The sequence below is a fragment of the Chenopodium quinoa genome, unplaced genomic scaffold, assembly GCF_001683475.1.
Source record: "Chenopodium quinoa cultivar QQ74 unplaced genomic scaffold, ASM168347v1, whole genome shotgun sequence".
Classification (NCBI taxonomy): Eukaryota; Viridiplantae; Streptophyta; class Magnoliopsida; order Caryophyllales; family Amaranthaceae; genus Chenopodium; species Chenopodium quinoa.
The window spans coordinates 1,195,895-1,216,848 of NW_018744311.1; the positions used below are offsets into that span (position 1 = coordinate 1,195,895).

The 20,954-nt window shown below is 33.9% G+C and overlaps 3 protein-coding genes across 3 annotated transcripts; 2 read left to right on the forward strand and 1 right to left on the reverse strand.

The window, feature by feature from the left end:
* The first annotated feature begins 2,142 nt into the window (after positions 1-2,142).
* LOC110695993 (oxygen-evolving enhancer protein 1, chloroplastic-like) lies at positions 2,143-4,523 on the forward strand. The gene is made up of 2 exons (XM_021873250.1): positions 2,143-2,481; positions 3,573-4,523. The coding sequence occupies exons 1-2, from the start codon at positions 2,242-2,244 to the stop codon at positions 4,326-4,328; spliced, it is 996 nt and encodes a 331-aa protein (XP_021728942.1). The 5' UTR covers positions 2,143-2,241; the 3' UTR covers positions 4,329-4,523.
* Positions 4,524-5,497: 974 nt separating this feature from the next.
* On the forward strand, positions 5,498-8,443 carry LOC110695994 (protein NLP2-like). The gene is made up of 2 exons (XM_021873251.1): positions 5,498-5,648; positions 6,966-8,443. The coding sequence occupies exon 2, from the start codon at positions 6,977-6,979 to the stop codon at positions 7,940-7,942; it is 966 nt and encodes a 321-aa protein (XP_021728943.1). The 5' UTR covers positions 5,498-5,648; positions 6,966-6,976; the 3' UTR covers positions 7,943-8,443.
* Positions 8,444-18,155: 9,712 nt separating this feature from the next.
* Positions 18,156-19,806, reverse strand: LOC110695995 (serine/threonine-protein kinase UCNL-like). Its single transcript, XM_021873252.1, has one exon. The coding sequence runs from the start codon at positions 19,614-19,616 to the stop codon at positions 18,366-18,368; it is 1,251 nt and encodes a 416-aa protein (XP_021728944.1). The 5' UTR covers positions 19,617-19,806; the 3' UTR covers positions 18,156-18,365.
* Positions 19,807-20,954: the final 1,148 nt, after the last annotated feature.

Sequence of the window (20,954 nt, forward strand, 5' to 3'; positions counted from 1 at the left end):
TGCTTTTCCCCAAATTAATTAAACGACATACAATAGGGTTGAAAAGAGTGTTACAAGTACAAAGAAATGAACTTGCTTGCATGTAAACATGTGACAATATTTTCAAAAAAAAAAAAAAAAAACACATTTTGATGACATTGTCAATATAATCATTAATCAAGTAAGTATTTGGCAATTTTTCTAAAAAAAAAAAGTAGCCCTATTTGGCAATGTTCTCACCAAACAACTATCTAGGACTTTGTTGCTCCATTGTCTAAGATGTCTTGTGCCAAAATATTCACAGCTAGGCCTATTTGTTGTGCATATTAATGTGTGTGGAGTGCATTACCGTACGTAACATACATCGATCTAATAGAGCAACAACAATTTTTGTAAGAGAGTGTGTGTAATTGGACTTTGCAATTTATTCCAAACTAAAACTTGTACTTTATTCAACTACGGAATAACCTATGTTCTATTTGATACATAATTTTTTGATTTTATACTATTATGTTAAATGTTGTTATTGTTAGTATTAAATTATACTCGATACTATTTTTTTTGTATAAACTTTTATATAATACGAATTTAATAATATAATTTTTCATATATTAATGGTCAAATATGTGCGCTAGCATGTGTATAAAATCAAATATTATTAGTTATTTAGATTTAGATGGAGTAATTTTAAGCAAAGTTGAAATTAATTTGATATAATTGTCACCAACCCTTGATAACTAATATTTTCTTGAGAGAGTTTAAATTCAATCAAGAATCTATTATATCCCAAATTCTAAATAGTCCGTAGACAATATAGTATTTCACATGTGATAAGCAAGGGGCCAACCCTATCTATCTATAGTATGAGTAATAAAGTGAAAGGTTGGTTTTTTCTTTTTCCTTTTTCCTGCCAACTTTTTTTTTATCTCCTATTATTTCCATGATTTTATCCATTTTGTACACTTTATACTAATATTTTTTTTTATTATTAAAATGTAAATAAATTTCAGAAAATAAAAGGAGAATTGTGCCGTATAGATTTCTTATATGGTACACGAAATATGATTGTGTCTCCCAACTTGTAAACAAATTTAACTTGTGATGGTTACCTTACAAAAGGTACGTAATCAAGATAATCAAGTAACTAACCAAATGCTGCATTAATTTGGGCTGGGCCACACTTTACCAACTTTTCTATACGCTATACACTAAGAATTGTTGAGCACAGATTTGGGTCATGACTCATGAAAAAAAAAAAGGTTTGGCCCAACATATTTGTAGGTTGATCCATGGCAACAGCCTAGCATAAGCCTACTCAGCATTTTAAAGACATTGAATGGATTATGCGGATCCATAATAAGAAGTATAATTTATGAACCTTTATTTGAATTTATTAAGGTGAATAAAATAGGATCATAGCCATTTATTTCCGACGTTAATCTTTTCTTTTTACCTTAATTATGTTTTTTTTTATTGCATACTAGATTGAACAGAGTGAGGGATAGTTCAAGTGCGTAAAACTTTATTTCTGATTTTAAGTGATCTTGGAATCGAATCTCATCATTTGCCTTTGTAGCTCTCCAACCCTCCCCCCCCCCCCAAAAAAAAAAGGAAAGATTGAACACGCTAAATCAGCGATTAGTGAACATAAGAAACTCTCTATAATATTCATAACTGAAAATATTTTAATTCAGCAATTTATTGGATAGCTAGATTGCTATTATAAATACTTTACTTTGTTTTAATATATGTTAGTTTTGATTTTGCACGTATGTCAGATCATAAATTCAATCATAAACATTTTGAAAATATATACTAAATATATTAAAATGAATTTAACAATTCCACATAACTATGTTTCTGTAACCTATAATAAAAAATATTAAGCAAAACAGTTAAACCTTAGCATCTAAAGAAAACACAAGAATTATAATTTAATGGTTTATCAAATGAAAAATATAATTAGAGGTAGTCCCTCAAATTTCACACCCACAAATTCATATGATTTGTGTGGTACACAAGCTCTAATTGGATACATATCTTTATCAATAACAAAAACAATGACACATAGATTTAACAAAATAAAAATGTAGGTCCAACAAGCTTAAAAACTAACCAATAAGATATGATCTCTTATCTCTTATATCCTATCTCTTTATCCAACACACATTTTGTATTCTCTGCCACCAAAAGAACTGTCATATTACAGAAACTTGGATACCCTGAATTTCAGACCAGTGAGAAAGTGAGTTTGGAGCAAAAATGGCAGCTTCATTACAAGCATCAACAACCTTCTTACAACAACCCAACAAAGTAGTTTCTTCAAGAAACACCCTTCAACTTAGGTCTACTCAAAATGTTTGTAAGGCTTTTGGTGTAGATTCTGGTGCTGGTAGAGTCTCTCTTTCTCTTCAGTCTGATCTTAAGGAGTTGGCTAACAAGTGTGTTGATGCTACCAAGCTTGCTGGCCTCGCTCTCGCCACCTCGGCTCTTATCGCCTCGGTATACCGCCTTTTCTTATTCTTATTTCACTCGCATTTGATTTGTTAGTATGTTTGCATTACAGATTCATGATTTTGCAGGAACCTATAAGTTTAAGGTTATGTTTTTGCACTTTGTTGATTGTGTTTGTTATGCTAGGCTCAAGGATTTATGTCAAATTGATAGTAATAGTGATTAATTTGGTGATTATGCTTATATAGCTAGTAAGTTCTTGAGAAAAAGTGCAAGGAAACTTTATACTACCTCCGGTCCAAATTACTCGCAACTTTGGAATATTTTATATCTCACAAATAATAGCCCAAGGTTGCGAGTAATTTGGACCGGATGTAGTAGTATGATCTGACTCAGAAAATGTGAACTAATTTAGAAGTGTACAAGTAGAAATTTTTTGAAATTTGTCATTTCAATCAAATAAGTCTAAAGATTAATATGTCAAAACTCAAGAGTTTCTATTTACAGAATACAAGAGATGTATGTTGTATAGTACTACAGAATGTAAACTAGTTGATCCAATCACTTGTTAAAAATTGTCAACTTGTTAAAGCATTTGTTCTGTAAGCAAGCACACTGGTAGATTGTGCTGCTGATACGAGGGGGCGTTCACCCCGGTTTCATAAATCCCATACATGAATGTAACGTTCTGCACCTGCAAGGCCAGGCCGTGCAGTCGTGTACTATGCCTCACTAATGTAGAACAACATATTAATGATCAAATCGAATTTAAAATCACCTCAAGATAGCATTTTCTTGCTTTTAGACGTGCAGGTTATATAATTTTGCTCTTCTATTTGATTAGTACAACATAATTAAGATTGGAAGAATAATGTATTTACATTACAGTTCATTATCTATAATGTTTGATCATTAGTCAAGTTCAGGTATGATCACGAGTCTGTTTGATTATTGTCAGACAACTGTAAGATAGAAAATAAAGATAATATTGCACAGCCTTGAAATTGAATACTTCACCACATTTGTTCTGAATATAAGGGCAATCCTATTTTATACTTATAAGACTATATTGGCTTTGAAGTCTCAGCATTTTTCTTAGATTATGTAAAGGAAGTGACTGTGTTTGTGTTATGTTTCAGGGGGCAAATGCCGAGGGAGCGAAGAGATTGACCTATGATGAGATCCAAAGCAAGACATACCTCGAAGTCAAAGGAACCGGAACAGCCAACCAATGCCCAACCATTGCAGGTGGAGTTGACTCCTTTGCCTTCAAGCCAGGCAAGTACACTGCCAAGAAATTCTGCCTCGAGCCTACTAAATTCGCTGTCAAGGCCGAAGGCATCAGCAAGAACGCCCCACCAGACTTCCAAAACACCAAGCTCATGACCCGTCTAACCTACACCCTTGATGAGATTGAGGGACCCTTTGAGGTTGCACCTGATGGCACTGTCAAGTTTGAGGAGAAAGATGGCATTGACTACGCTGCAGTCACAGTCCAGCTTCCTGGTGGTGAGCGTGTACCCTTCCTCTTCACCATCAAGCAGCTTGTTGCCTCAGGAAAACCCGAGGCCTTTACTGGAGAGTTCTTAGTCCCATCATACAGAGGATCATCCTTCCTAGACCCAAAGGGCAGGGGTGGATCCACAGGATATGACAACGCCGTGGCATTGCCTGCAGGAGGAAGAGGAGACGAAGAAGAGCTCCAAAAGGAAAACATCAAGAACACTGCTTCATCAAAAGGGAAAATTACCTTGAGTGTGACTTCAAGCAAGCCCGAGACCGGTGAGGTTATCGGAGTGTTCCAGAGTCTGCAGCCATCAGACACTGATTTGGGAGCTAAGGTTCCCAAAGATGTGAAGATTGAGGGAGTTTGGTATGCACAACTTGAGCAATAGATTGCAGGGTAATTTCTGTATGATTATTGAGCTCTTTTTGTTGTAAGTTTGTAAGGGATTTCTATGACTTCTATTATATTAAGGAGAAACTTATAACCCTGCTTCTTGTATATTATCAGTTCTTTGTAGATTTCATGTCTCAAACTTTTCATGTCTCATATTGAAATTTATATCAACAATAAATTGTTTGTGCTACTTGACTTTTAATGTGCATATACAAGAATCGGTCTACTATGTTATGGTAGTATAACCTCAAGATTATAAGGTGAACGCCTCACCAACTACACCAAGTAATACTTGGAAGGTATCCTTAACGTTGTTATGGTAGTATAAGAAATAATCCGGAAGAGTATATGGTATCCTGAATCACTAAAAAAGAAATATGCACTTTAATTATAGGAGCCAAGCATGCAAGCACATGCATACACTTGGGACTCTTTTTTTGTTATTCTTAAAATTTCTCAAAATTCACATGAAAGCATGGATTATAACCTTTGATTTTAGGCCAATTTTCGACTTTTTTGGACCCGGATAAAAAATAGATTAGGATGCTTCCCGTAGACCACTCGAAACTCCAAGAGGCCATTTTTGTAGTTGAAATTGTCCACTTTGCAATTACACTATCAATTTTAGTCATTTATGTATACTCTTCCGTTCATTAATTTAAAGGCACAATGAACTTTATGTGACAAACTAGTGTATATATATGGTTACATACAATACTAAATACTTATGGCAATTAAAAGTAACGTTTTAAATACAATAATTTAGCATGACTCGAGTTTGAAATGAATATAACCCGACTTCATCAAACCCGACTCGAACACCTAAATTGACACCTTTACAAACATCTTAAATATAATCTTTTGTGAATCTTGGTATACCTTTATACAAAGTTTTGTTTAATTTTTAGTATTTTACACTTGTGTTGTTGTATTTTTGTAAAATTAGTTCAAATAAAATAGGTTCAAAAGTTTTTTCAATCAATCGTAAACAAAATCACACACAATAATAACACAAATCACTGATTAAGATAGTTTTTATATTAAGTTCACAAAAAAAAATAGAGATAAAAATAAATTAGATAAGTTTTTAGTTAAAATAATTTTAGATAAAATTTGTTAAATTTGTTTAATCACTAGTCCAAAAAAAAAATAAAAAAATAAAAAAAAAATTGTAAACTTGTAATGTTATACTTTTGGACGTTTTGGTCGGCCCAAATAGAACACCGGCAAACTCTTTGCTAGTCAAACAAATAGAGTGATGTTGTTCAGTCAAAATTACCGGGAGATATTGAGCTACTCGTTTCCAAAAATTAAGGTAAACATAAAATTTTATGTATTTTCTGATTTATGCAGTTTTATTTGTGTTGTGAAATTCTGGTCGTTTAAAATTTGTCAGCAATTTCGAAATTTATCTTGTTTTAGTTCTGCAAATTTGAGGGGTAGACAAATGCCATGAATTCAATTTAAGCAGAATGATTTAATCCTTGTATTATAGCTGTTATTTTCAATTGCTATTATTTAAAGTATTAATCTTTGTTCTTTGACAGTTAGGGTTTTGGCAAAGACTATTACATGATTAATTTTCCCCCAAATTGAATTAAATTTAGTAGAAAAACAATCCCCTTTTAATTTTACTGATAAAGGTGTAATTTTAGGTTTAATTTCTAAGTTTTGTTGTAATATGATGCTATAATTGCAATCCAGTGGTGTTCATAATTTTGGGTTTTCATTGCATATACTCGTAATTATAATTGCTTATATTAGGCTTACAATAGAGTGTTCAAGATCATAGCTTGGTATGTTTAATTTCAAAATTATTGGGGTTCCACTTAAGTTATGATAATTTTGTGCTTAAAGCTTACTGTGCTGGCTAAGAAGTGAAAAAGGTCATTGCTGTATGCACCAATTGGTATTTGTTACCCCCTAATCGGAATATGTTCGAATTGATTGTCTGTTGAAATATTGGATTGTTATGGTCTGGTTGATTCTCTCTATGTGTAAGGTATATTTGCTCATGGTAACATAGTGACATTATTCGTTTTCGTGTGATAGCGGATGTCCTCATAAGATCATTCACGATTGGCATGGAACCGTTCACAGAGTTCACATCTATTGAGATATGCTTTTGAGTATTAGATAGTTGATGTAATCTGTGCCTGTGTATCTGTCTGTTAGTATTTTCATTTGCAGGCTCTATTTTGGTTCCTTAAGTAGGAGATGAACCTCGTCTTGTGGTATAGACTTATGTATCATGTATTCATGTGAGACTTTGAATGTATTTTGTTCGACTTGTCACCTGTCTTAATGAGCATGGTTAGCGGAATGTTGATCAATGTTTGAGACATTTGAGTATGATTGAGAGTAGCGTTTTTGTCACAACTCTTGTGCAAATTCTCAGTTTATCACACACTAGTAATTCACCTTTTTATGGGCTCATGACCATTCTTACGAGTTATGATGTTGCCTCATAATCCTTCTAATGGACTCTAAAGAATCGAATTGATTAATTGATAATTCATATACTATGAACTGCTAGCTTTTTAACATTTTTAGCCCAAATATTGAGTTGGAGACTGCTGCCTGCTGCATAACATCAAAGGGTATTGTATTTACTACATATTCACCTTCGCAGGAACTGCAATAATGAGTTCTGGACAGAACCAGAAGTCTAGTATAGACCATTCCCTCTCATTTGAAGATGTCTCCAAGTTATTCTCTTTGCCCCTCTCTGAGGCAGCTGACATTCTTGGTGTCTCCTCGGGTGTTCTAAAGAAAATATGCAATGAGAATGGTCTTGAGAGATGGCCACACCGCAAGTACCTTGCTGGAAAGAGCATTGAAGACATAAAGAAGGAAGCCGCTAAAGAGAAAAATAAAGCATTGAGAGGAGTTTCACCAAAGAGCAATGTGACAACCCCTTCAACCATAACTTCTACTCCAGGCTCTCTTGCCAAGGATAATAAGAGTCCTAAACCTACTCCTGAGATTTCAAAGTCGCAAGGTAACAACAATGCACAGCAGAACCAAGGAAGCAAGACTGTGGCCACTTGGCGGTCCCATCATATGCTTGCTTCTGGTTTGGCAATAGAAACCAGCACCTCACCAGACGAGTTCAAATATGGATTCCCATCAGCTGGCTTATCAGAGTGCAGTAACAGATGGTGGGGAAGTAGTAATGATAGTAATGATGGAGTATTGAAGGATGATGATACAAAAACCAGCTCTGAAGTGAAAGATGCCTCCAAGGTTCAAGTGGATGGAGTATCGAAGGATGATGATACAAAAACCAGCTCTGAAGTGAAAGATGCATCCAAGGTTCAAGTGGATGGAGTATCAAAGGATGATGATACAAAAACCAGCTCTGAAGTGAAAGATGCCTCCAAGGTTCAAGTGGATGATAGTGCTAGCATGTGTGAGGAGAGAACTGACAGCATGGAGGAGGATTCCAAGAGTGATAAGAAGGATGAAATTTCATTATCAGCTACGAGGAAACGAGCTCTGGAGGAAGGAAAGAAGGCGCTAAACTTTAGTGTTTTAAAGAAATATGGGGCTGATAAGCTGAGAAACGAAGAGAAGATATTGCTGCGTCGATTATATCAAACAAGTTAAAATCCTTAGTTAAGGAAAGTAGTTAAAAGGAAAGCTCCCTTGTTGCCTTCCAAGCAGCGTACTAGAACATGCCCATGTCTGTCAATGGCATATCACGCTGTAACCTGTTTTAGAACTTCAAAATTTAGCATTCTGTAGTCAAGTTTTTGCTGCCCTTTCAGAAATTATGATTCGGAATTTACGAACCACTTGTACAACTCACTGGCAAACTCATAAGAGAGTGCTTGTCCTGTAGAATACGATTTCTATGTTGCACGAAAATGGGAAGAGAACAAAAATGTAGGCACGTTAACGGAAGGGAATTGTGGTAGTGCAAAAGTTGAATTGTTGATATGATAATTTTTTGTAAGAGTTGTAAATTGGGTGTGGAAGTTCAAAAGGATGAAGAGTGAGGTTGTCAATTAGTTGGGCCTTGGCCCATTACAGTAACCCATTGTTTACATTCCAATTGTTTCATGAAAACAACTTGTATAACAAGTGTATAGAATTCCGTTTTCATCATTTGTCATTGTGGCTTCCTCTTAAAAAAAAACTTGTGGTTATGAACTTATGATTATGGATTTCAATTTTTAGGGTTTAGAGCTTCGATATCATGCTAGGAATTGATTTTCTTTGAGTTTTATTAACGTTAAGTGAGGTTTTAATTAGCTACATTAGGGCCTAAACTAACATTGGCCCAAAAAGCCTAATAGCTAAATACATAGAGGCTCAACAAGTGTCCAATTGATTCAGCATTTAGTTGAGCTTATTAAGAATTAAATCACATTATTGCAAACCAACAAAGCAAAGGACCACCATAACCCAAAAAAAATGAAAGGATTTGTAATTTGTATGTATAATATAATATTGACAAATGTATACAGTTGTTGATGACAAATTCTGACACTAATACTGTTTCTTGTTTAAAGTTTAAACCAAATGTAATTAAGAAAAAAAAGTAGCAATTTCACCAAAAAAAAAAAAAAGTAGCAAAGCTAATTAATAAAACAGCTAGACAATAGTACTAAGAGGTCCAGCTTTATAAAATTGGACCTACATATGTACTGCTCGTTATTTTAACCAAGCTTATTGTTCCCATAATTTCATGTAAACAAACATTACTTACTTTGAAACAGATTAAAGTTTAATATTTTAATCTTAATCCTATTTTTTTTGCCTAACTTATCACAGACAATTGTACAAAATGATAAGGTTATAAATGACCGAAAGTGACCTTACATATATAAAGTAAACAAAATTAAAAAACAGTAAAAATGGGCCACAAATTATAGTTTAGTTATGACATGCATGGTGTAACAAGAGTAAAAGTGTAAAACTATATACTGACTTATCTCAGATTTTTGTTCATACCTCAAAACGGCCCTTGATATATTTGATTATCTGTAGTCCGTACTATTCAAGATGGATTTGTTATTTCTTTGTGTCACATTCATATTAATGAGTTAGGAACTTACGATCATATGTTGATTATAATCTACCCTACCAAAGATTATTTTTTGTATTCGCTACAAGTACGATAACTATAACATTGTAATATACTTGTATTAGGGCATGTTCTCATTGACTGAACTCAGTTGAACTGAACTGAACTGAGCTGAGATAAGCTGAACTGAACTGAATATTTTATAAGAAAAGGAAATTAGGAGCTGAACTGAACTGAATTGAACTGAACTGAACTGAACTAAACTTCAACGTATGAGAACAGACCCTTAGTCTATGTTATTGTTTACAAGGTAAATAATATCAGGTCGAAATTAAGATTATATTTAGAGGAAATTATAAATAAGTTATCATTGGATATGTGCGAAATTCATGTGAGCTTATGCAACATTAAAATACAAAATCCCCAAATATCTATGAAATTCTGTGTTCTTATTTGTGTTAACAAGCCAATAAGAAGTGCTCGAGTTAAAATGTGACACATTACATTTACATTTACTTGTACATTCGAGCTTAAGGCTAGTCTCAATATTTGCAAGAACTACTTAATTTAAAACTTGAGTTTATTATCAATCAAACATTCTTAATCATAAAGCTATAAGGTTAGTAGTAACATCCGATCCTATTACTAAAATTAATGTGCAAGTATTGTGTAAAATTTTACTAACATAACAGCCACCAAGGTAAAAACAACTCCTACACGAACATGTGCTAAAAAAGGAAAAATTAGAAAATAACACCACAAAAAAGCCACGATTTTGATAATAACACCATATAAAAAAAAGTTTTGATTATAACACCTCCAAAAATCTCAAAAATTTGATTTCACCACCGCATAGAGGATGCCGTCAAAAAAACCGTTTGTGGACCCTACTAAATACACGTGTCACTTATATATTGGTTATAATTTTTTTTTTTAAAAAAAAAACCTAAACCCTTAGCCCAGCCACGAAGCTCACCACCGGCAGCCCTACAGCCCACCACCAGCACTACCCCCCACTGTCGCCAAGCCACACCAGTGTCCACCCAGCCACCCCCACCCTCCTTAACCAACCTCGAAAATCCACCACAGCTACCCAAGCGGCCAAGCCACCGCTTGTGTCCCCAGCCCCGCAGCTCCGGCCACCAGAACCCAACCCCAGCGCCGGCATCGGGGTCTAGCCCCTACCCTACATCCACCGTGAGTCCAGCCCCAACCCAAACCCAACGCCAACCCCAGCGCGACTCCAGCCTCAACCCCAGCCCCACCGCGACTCCAGCCACCACCTCGAAAACCCAATTTCCGTCCCGATCCAGCTTCCTTCCCCTTACCAGTCCCTTTTTCCGGCAACCTCGCTTTTCCTACGTTCCGATTACGGCCCCCATCTCCTTCCTAAGCCTCAATTTCGGCCCATCTCCCCATCCCTTTTATGTCCCGATCCCAGCCCCCTTCCTCTTCCCCGATCCCTTTTCCGGTCACTCCCCTTCCCCACGCTCCGATTTCGACCCTAGCTCGCAACTCCATAAACCCTAGCCACCACAAAAATGGCGACTAATGGTTGAAATCGACCAAGTTAGGGCCTAAGTGGTCAAATTCGACCCTAAATTGGTCGATCTCGACCACTAGTTGCTAATTTTGTTGTGAAATGGAAGAAAAATGGTGGTGGTTGTCGGTTTTGAGTGGGAAAAGGAGGTTGTGGGGGTTGTTCAGTGCGAATTTCGTGGTTTTCGGTTGTTGGAGGGATGTCGGAAGTGGTTCAAGGGGTGTCGCAGGGGGTTTTCGGTGGCTGGAGGGGTGTCGGAAGTGGTGTAAGGGATGGGAATTCGTTGTGTATGGTGGCGGAGGTGGTGGTTGCGGGGGTTTGTCGATGCGAATAACGTGGTTGATGGTGGGGCAAGGCCGAGCTGGGCAGGGGTTCGTGGTTTCACCGGTTTTGGTGGGGCAGGGGTACCGACGGCTTGGGTTAGCCTGTCGGTGGTGGTGGACAGGTGGTGCCAGTGGTGGGGTTGGGCTGGGTTTGGTTGTTAAGGGTTTTTTATTTTTTTTATATTAATTTTTTTTAAACCAATAGGATAATGACACGTGTCTGTTATGGGCCCACTAACGGATTCCATCCAAAAATCCGTTAAGTGGTGGTGAAATCAATTTTTTGGTTTTTTTTGTGGTGTTATAATAAAAGTTTTTTTTTAGGTGTTATTATCAAAATTTGTGTTTTTTTGTGGTGTTATTTTCTAAAATTTCCGCTAAAAAAAGCAGAAAGTAACATCACAACTATTCCTTAATTAAGGAGTCAATATCAACAACAAAGTGACAAACACATGACTTACATGAAGAACAAAATTGATACAATATGACAAGCTTAATTATTTGAACATCTGACAAGAAGTAAAAAAAAAAACTCCAGCAAAGATCATAATAATCTAATGAGTATACACTCAATACATAGGTGATATATGTGTTCGTATATAAGTTGGTGATCAAATATTACTTAATTCACCCTGTCATAATAGTTATCAATGACACGTCAGCATATGCATGCACGTTACAAGGATCTTCATAGATCGAGCTGAGTAACTAAAAGGACATCCTTATGCCGTATTTGTTGAACAACTAAGAATATAAATTGAACCGATAAAAAAGCTAATTCATAATCGACATACCACATAACACTATAAGTGACTTTCAATGTGATAGATACACCCATAAAACGAGGACAAGCTATTATATTCATGTTTTCTTTCCTCACTTAGGTACATACAATGCACTAAACCATTAAATAAGGAGATCGAGATAATTATGGAACCTAAAATGTTTCACATAAAAATTTAACGAATGACAAAAGAGGCTTTCTTGATAATATAGCTAACAAGTTTTGGGTTCCACCTATGTGAATCACGAGGTAGAAAAATGATAGTGTGAATTTGGACAAAATTGGTGCTTATTTTTGGCCCGACAAATGGAACAATCACTATTTAACTTACGTTTCTTTTGTTTGGAATATGTATATATAGTATGAAGTACTTAACTAGCTAGGTCCATGAAATTTTTTAGTATAAACTAGGCTTTAAACAAAACAACAAAGGAGAGGAGGCGTGACAAAAAATTAAGCTTAGTTAATGAGGGGAGATTAAATGAGTGCTTTTAATTAAGATAATAATAAAATTACAATAAGCCAAGCTAATACGTGGTGTAATCTAGGAATAGATACTCCTTCACCCATTAATCAAGGGATTATGTACTTTTATATATGTAATGAGATTTGTTTGTATATCATCCATTAAGGTGTATGTTGCTTTGTTTCTTTGTATACATATACATACATTGATGACCATGTACAGATTATATAATATATAGTACTCGTCCTTAATTAATTAGTATAATAGATGCCAACTAGCTTAGTAAAGTTATAAGATAGTGTCCATCCATCAATTAATAGAATTTGAAGCATACATGTAAATTAACTTCGTGGTAAGTCTTTGTGACAGAATCCACAAATACCTAGATTAAAACATATTAGATGTATTTTAAATTAACAGACATTGCCAGTTATATAAGAGTTGTAAAAGTACCGATTAAAGATGAGAAGACGAGAAATGTGTGGATATGTATAAGCTAGATATGGATGCATGGAAGTTTTGGCGATGCACATTGCACATGGGATAGTATTAGGCTTGGTGATGGTTGGCACCACAAGCTAAGGAAGTAGATGGCCAAGGGGGGGCTCCATTGCATGACAAAGAGTTGATGAAATAGTGGGTTAAGTCATAAATAATAATGGTTAGCTAGCTCCCAAACAAAAAGAGAAACAGGACAGTTAGATTAGAACCCATGGTCCTTGTTTCAACTGTACTAAGCCCTATCATTTGATGGGACCCTTTAATTTATAGGGGTTGTGATCTTATTATAGATGGTAGGATATATAGGGTTCATAGATTTGAAAATGACTCTATTTTAGCCCTAGCTTTATTGGTGAATTCGGAGCCATTCGTGCTCACTCTAACAATCCTCCATGCAAAGATTTTTGTTGTTTTTATTCAATGCACCTAATTTAATTTTCCATCCCTTCTTTTTTTATTTTATGAAAATTATATCTTTGAGGCATGCACTATAGGTTGGGGACTTGGGGCTGAGGGGTACAAAAGTAACGAGTTTTAAATGTACACAATCTTAAACGAGTCGTACATAAAGTAACAATTAGAATATACCGATGATAAAGTTGGATAATCATCAAGCTCATCGTTATGCAAGCAATGTACTCCATATAGTGCATAATTTTAAGGATCACGATAATTACATAATTTTGTTGTTATAGTGCATCACGAGCTTGAGTCCACTTGTAGATCCATGTGCCCAATCAATTCAACTATCTTGGTTGTAAGTGAGCAATTTCGATCACATGAATATATATCAGATATCAAAACAATACTTCGTATTGTTTTTATGAAGTAATTTGTACAAAAATAAAAAGTACAACAATTTTAAAGTGGAAAATAATGTTGAGTCAATTGAATGTGAACTAGAGTTGGCTCAACTTTCATAATAAAGGGAACAAATGTCTACAACTAGCAAGGTGATTACTGATTAGTTAGCTCAAACAGTAGTGACCTAGTATCACAATTTTACAACTCACAAATTAACAAATTATCGTCCATTTTAAAATCATTTTGTACATGTTATTTTGTCATTATTTTAATCAAGCCTAAATTCTAACATATTTCATATATGAATCGATACATCATCGTCCCACAAAACAAAATATATATCGGCTTAATTAATTGTAACTATAACGTTGCCATGGAAATGGGAACATAACCATGTTCTTGGCCACCTCTTAATAAAAACAAATACTTCTAATAATAAAACCAAATTTGACTTAAATTATTGAAAACATAGAAAAACTTGAGATTTATATAGTGAGCTCATTTGCATCATTTTATGACATAGGAAACCACATAACTCCATTACACCTAAACCAATAAATATACATTCCCCTACCTTAAAGTATAAAAAATATATTTTTTTCTATTAAGAAAAATCCCTCGAATTTGGTGTCTATGCTTCTATGAAACTAGAAGTACAAAAGTGGGAATTGTTAGAACTAGTAAGGAGAGGACATGAAAACAAGCAAATAAATAAATAAATTAGTTAAAGACAATTTTCAGCAAACAAAACAAAAGTAATTGTTTTTATTTTAGGGTAAGACAAATTTCTTGAAACAAATACATTAAAATAAAATAGGGAGTAGTACTTTTTACTTAAACAAAAGAAATGGACATATTTGCACTTAGTTTGCCGTAAAAGCTAGGTAACACACACTAACACATCACCTATCAACACAGAATAATTTGTTTTGCACGAGGCATATAATTAATTTTAACATTTTTTTGTAATTCTTTTGTAGGATGATAAAAGATAAAATCTCATAAAATTCTAGCCATTGAATGTTTCAAATCCTACCAAAAATTGTTGTAATGCGTTACAATCACAGCCAACCTATAACACATACACGACATAGGGTGCGATTTCAGGTTTTCAATAATCGTATGTACTATACTTTTATCATTTTATGTCAAGTACTTGTCCTCCATTTTTTTATAGGTTTCATGGTACCAATCAATCGTTTAAGTTGCCTTTATTGTTCTTCAATTGGGAGCCAAATCTCTACGCAACTTATTGTTAGGCTCTGTGTTTTCGAGCTTCTAGATAAGTACGGCATAGTAAATTTTAGCAAAGTAGAACATAACATGTGTCATCAAAGTAAGACATATAGCAGAACAGAACAGAGCAGAACAGCTAAAAAAACAGGGCTTTAGAGTATTTACACTAATGAGCAAGCATATATGTGAAAGTGTGAAAGACTGAAAGGCATGTTAACATTACTAAGTGATATTTTCATCAGTAGCCAAGAATCTAGAGTATTATGTGACATTCTTGGTAGTAATAGTTTTTTGGTGGGATGAATAACTATTTGATTTTTATGCAATATATACGTGGAGATGGCTATTTCCACATAATAAATTATACATCAACATTAACTCGAATAAAGCTATTATTGAAAAATGTACAATTTAAAATACGTGATGCAAATACCAATCTAGTTGGGACTAATGTACGTACAATCCAATCAAAGTTTCCATACATATTAGCTTTCAAAACATATATGGCTATCAATCTCGAGCTCTGAGACCTAAATACATACCTAATTAATTTATGATGTCAGTCCCAAGTTTAACTTTATTAATTAAGCTAAAAATCATACTAATAAGTTCGAGGTAATACAAAGGCTAACAATTAGCTCCTATAACTATCATACATTACAAAGTGTAAAGAGCTTATATTAACTTAATTGATCACTAGACAAAATTTGTGATGAAAGAAAAGTAATGTACAAAACGTAATAATCAAATCAAATGGAATATTAAACTATTGCATTGCATTATTATTGCAATAGTCATATTATCTAGAGGTATCGATATTGACAATCTTCAAACAAAAATTTTTAGGCTATGCTATTATAAGAATCAAACAACCTATAACTCTATAAGACTATAATTAATTAAGTCTATAATTATCAATCAGCCCCTCATATTCATGATACCTTTCATCGTATTCTAGGAGTATTTTACATTATAATCCACTTTATAAAAGCTTGCAACATTCTTGTAGCAATAGAGCATACGGAGTACATGCGACTAGATTTGTATAATGTTTCTACTTTCTAAATTATCCTCGATTATACTAAGAAAAAAATTGTAACATTTGTATTTTAAAATAAAGTACGTACTAATATATATACCTTTTAGAATTTGTATTGTTTCTTGTAAAATATAGCAAAGTATGAGACAAAATTATGTCTAGTAGTCTTATAACCGGATGATCTGATATAAGTTTTTAGAAGGTTGAAAATACATGAAATTTTATCGTGATTGGTTACACCACATCAACAATATGTTCGTTATATAGCCTTAAAAATTGGAAATTTAATAATTACTCATCGAATAGTGGCCAAATAAATGGAAATAACAAAGGTCTTGATAATCTTTCTATATCAAGAAACAAATAAAGAGATAATTCACACTACATGATAAATAGATTAAGACCCTCATTATGAATCAGTTGAAAGTATATTATGGTAATTGATAGGTTAACTAATTTATTTAGAATTCAAGATTATGCATCTTAAGTTCTTAACATTATATAAGAAAGGATTAAAATAGCTACATATCTAATGATTACCAAAGTGCATGTGATGAAGAGTCAAGAGCGTTCAATTCTTGAGTTGAGGCTAGCTAAGCTAGATTTGTGGGCTCATTTTTTGTTTCAATCTTATATCATTTGATCTAGTCTTTGATGCAATAATTGGCAAGTGGCAACTATCAAAATTAGTAACTAAAGTTGGCAATTTTTGTCATTTTTTCTTAGTCTATTTTTGTCAAATTTTGAAGAAGTATTTATTTTGTTAATGACAAATTAAAAATGTTAATTATTAAACATTGAATCTAATTTTGTAATAATATGCTCCATTATTCAATTTTTTTTTAACAATACTATTCATTTGTTCATTGTTTCTATTTTAAAACTTTTGTGAGATAAAAAAATAAAATAAAAAGAACAGATCGAGAAAGTATTGTATTAGCGTCATGATGAGTAATAGAACTCATTACTCTCAATTTGTTAAAAACACTTTTTATTTAGGGTGATTTCAAACAATATGTCTATAATTTGAAAATTTTATTTTATAAGGCAATGATACTAATATAATGAATTAACAAAAAAATGATGATACCCTTCTTGCAAGAGTAAGCTTATATCCTGATTGATGCTTTTCCAGCTCGAACATATATTTGTAATTAGTACTCCTACAATACAAAACATGTACATTTCTTCAAATGATGACCTTTGAATATCTTTTTCTAATTTGAATAATTATGCTTTGCTATTCCTTCCTGTAAAAGGGGAATCAAGACCCCCAAAGCAAGGTGACTTTGCATTGCCCTTGTAAATTAAGTAGTTTACTAGAACAATCTTAAAGTTGGTACATTGACTTGATGAAAGGTAAAATTAACCAATAGGTTTACAAAGTTGCTTATTAAACCTTTTTTTAAAAAAAATAATAATAAATAAATAAAAATTTACCTTTGAGTCACAACCTTGTTGAAATTCAGTTAAATATATATGAGTGTATAGTGATTTTGGATGATGAAAGACCATTACAAAGAAAGTGTTTACTAGAAAAAGTATGGAATTATTGGATTACTCTAAATATAGCATAGAAATTCTTCAAATTGTTAAATTAGATTTTTATCCTATCAAGAATATTAAATTTGACTTTTACGTCATTTTAATATCAATAGATATCATTCTATTATCATTAAGATGGCAAGAAATGCTCGAGTTTAATGATGTGTATTTCAAAATTTACCTTTCAAATATAGCCTATATATAAATGGAAATTGGAATTAGTTTAATTTATTGTCTAATCAATTCTATTTGATAGGTCTATAAACTATAATGCTAGGTTCTTTTGATAATGTAAACAATTATGTCCTCAAAGTGTTACTCCCATACATATGAAATACCAAAAATGCCCATAATTATCATCAAAGGACGCTATAATTTGTCTTAAACCTTCATGATGACCAACACGAGGAATATCTCAAAAGAAGAGTAAAGTATAATTAGCAACAATTATTTTACTCTATTTTGTTCAAAAAAAATTACCACTTATTCTCATCAAATTGCCAAACAAAAGTGGCAGATTTTTGTTGCTTCATAATCATATATTCCATGAGAAAAAGGAAAAATATAACAACATTCAGCAACTTATTATGTGCACCTCACGTGACAGTTAAAAACATTAATTACTATACATTTCTTAATTTATTAACAACTACTTAGTACATTCCCTAAACTATTCCTACTCTTGTTATTTATTTTTTTTACTTTTATGTACACTAAAATTCCCAAATAAAAAAAAATGAATAACTAACTGACAAATTTTAATCAGAATTCCGTTAGTGAAATATTTTCTTCCGACAATGATGACAAAGACCGCCCCGGCGAGGGCGGCAATGACGGTGGCACCCTCGACTTAAGAAAATAATCCCTGATATCGAACGTACTAACATTAGTTAAGTCGACGTTCACTGATGCAGGAACAATCGGTGGACGTTCGACATCCGTTAGTAGGTCCCACCTCAACCCTTTAAAAAAATCGTGCTGTTTAATCTCCTCCGCCCCTCTAAAATGTCCCAACCTCTTACTCGGGTCTTTCTCAAGCAATTTATCAATTAGATCGATTAACGACGTACGTTGTCCCACGAACTCGGGACGTACCATGAGCACGTTTCGAAACGTTTCTTTCCTATTCTTCCCTTTAAACGGTGTTCTTCCGTATAACATTTCGTACGCCAAAATTCCAAGGGCCCACCAATCAACACCGAACTCGTGTCCCTCCCCTCGCACCACCTCCGGCGAAACGTACTCCTCCGTGCCAACAAAAGAGTTTGAGCGTTTCCCGCCAGCGAAACTCGCTCTCCTCGGCGAAACGCGGGCTGATTTCGCCTTTCGTAGACCCGAATCCAAACCCGACCCGTACGTCAAAATACGGGTTAGATGATTCCGTCTCTGCGGCAGTGGCGGTGTTGGCGGGTGTGGCTTGAACACGCGAAAAGCAGTGGAGCTTGAATCGGATGACCCGAACCCAACTACGAGCTGTTTCTTCTTTCGGATTGATAACTTTCTAGAAAGATCAAAGTCCGTGAGTGTCACGTGACCCGACCCTTGAACAAGAACATTCTCCGGCTTTAAATCACGGTACGCAATCCCCATGCTATGAAGGTGTTCCAACGCACAGACAATCTCCGCAAGATAAAACTTAATCGCGGAGGAGCTGAAAACGGCATCGTTTTGATTGTACCTGAGAACATTCAAATCACCACCGGAGCAAAAAGGGACGGCCCAGCCCAATAAATCATGGGCCTCGAATGAGCCCAGTAAGGTAGGGAGGAAAGGGTGGTGGTTAATGGAGGCTAAAACCGTCATTTCCCACCTTGCGCGACGTTCGGCGTCGTTGTGTTTAGTTTTAAGGAGAGATTTCTCGACGACTTTGAGGGCAAAAGGGTAATTTCCATCTGGGTCGGAGTCGATATCGTGGGCTAAGAAAACGGTGCCCATTGCACCTTTTCCGAGGACTTTGATTGCACGTATATTGTCAATGTTAAGGTTGTTGTTGTTAATAAGGTGGGGCTCCATTTTTATTGTTGGTGGTGGAGGAGGAGAGAGAAAGTAGAGAGAGAAAGAGAGGAAGAAAGAAGAAGAATAAATGAGTTGAAAGATGTGAGGAGGAAGAAGATGAAGAGATATAAATAGTATGGGTTGGACTTTTTGAATAAAAAGAAAATAATTATTCTAATTTACTTAATTTAAGTGTGGTCGTGTTGTATGTGAGTCTGATTAGTGATTTGTAGTAGTATAATAATGTGTGATGTGTTAAAAATAAGAGTTGTGTAATTACTGTAATTTGGGTTTGGATTTGGTGGGTAATTAATTAACTTATTTATTTCTATTAATGGGGGGTTTTGAGGGGTGTTGAGGGTGCATCGTGTGCACCCATTATTTGATAACACTTGTTTGACGCCTTACTTGCGTGCTTCTTTTATCTCTAAACTAGTTTTGTACCCGTGCGATGTCTGGGTTGTTTATTGAATTTTAAAATAAATTTTTAATCTATATGTCAAATTTTAAAACATATCATTGATACAAAATTACTTAGGAATTGGTGTGTTTTTGTGATGATTTAAACTATATAGTAGGCATGTAATGACTAATAATAACATTGGTGAAAAACATTTCTTGACCCGTAACCTGAAATATGACCCTGTCCGAAATGACTCTAGGTTGTAAAGTATATTGTTTTAATTGATTAGAATATATTATAAATAATGGATGTGGTGCATTTTGAGCTAATTCCTTCGCTCCAAAATATACTATGATATAAAAAATAAATTTATATGATAATTTATGAGTGTAATAATTTTTTTTTAATAAAATTATAATTTAATTTGTACATATGATATATTGATACTTTATCGAAAATAAAACTCTAAATTGACAATTTTATCCTAAATTACTATCCAAATTTGATTGAAAATAGAATTCTAAATTAAATTTTTTATCATACAAATTGAATTCTATATAACTCTATACTACGTGGCGCGACACTTGGCGAAAAGTTGGAGCGCCAAGTGTCGCTATCTCGTCGCTTGGCTAAAAGTTTAGCTTTATATATTAGTTATATAATATAATGTCTATATTGTTTGCTTTTTCACGGTTTATAAATAAGATAGAGTACTCCTTATTTCTTTTATTTAACCATTAATGTCATTAATTTTATAGTTTAGATTTCAAAGGTATGTGTTCAAACGATGACAAAATTTGACTCTAAAAAAGGAAAATTTGAGCAAATAATTAGGGACGAGGGAGTAGGAGTGAAAAGGCATGTTATTTTTTTTTTTTTTTTATCAAGATCTAAAGGTATATATACTGTCATAAAACTTAAGACAGAGAATTATCATCTCATCAATTATAATT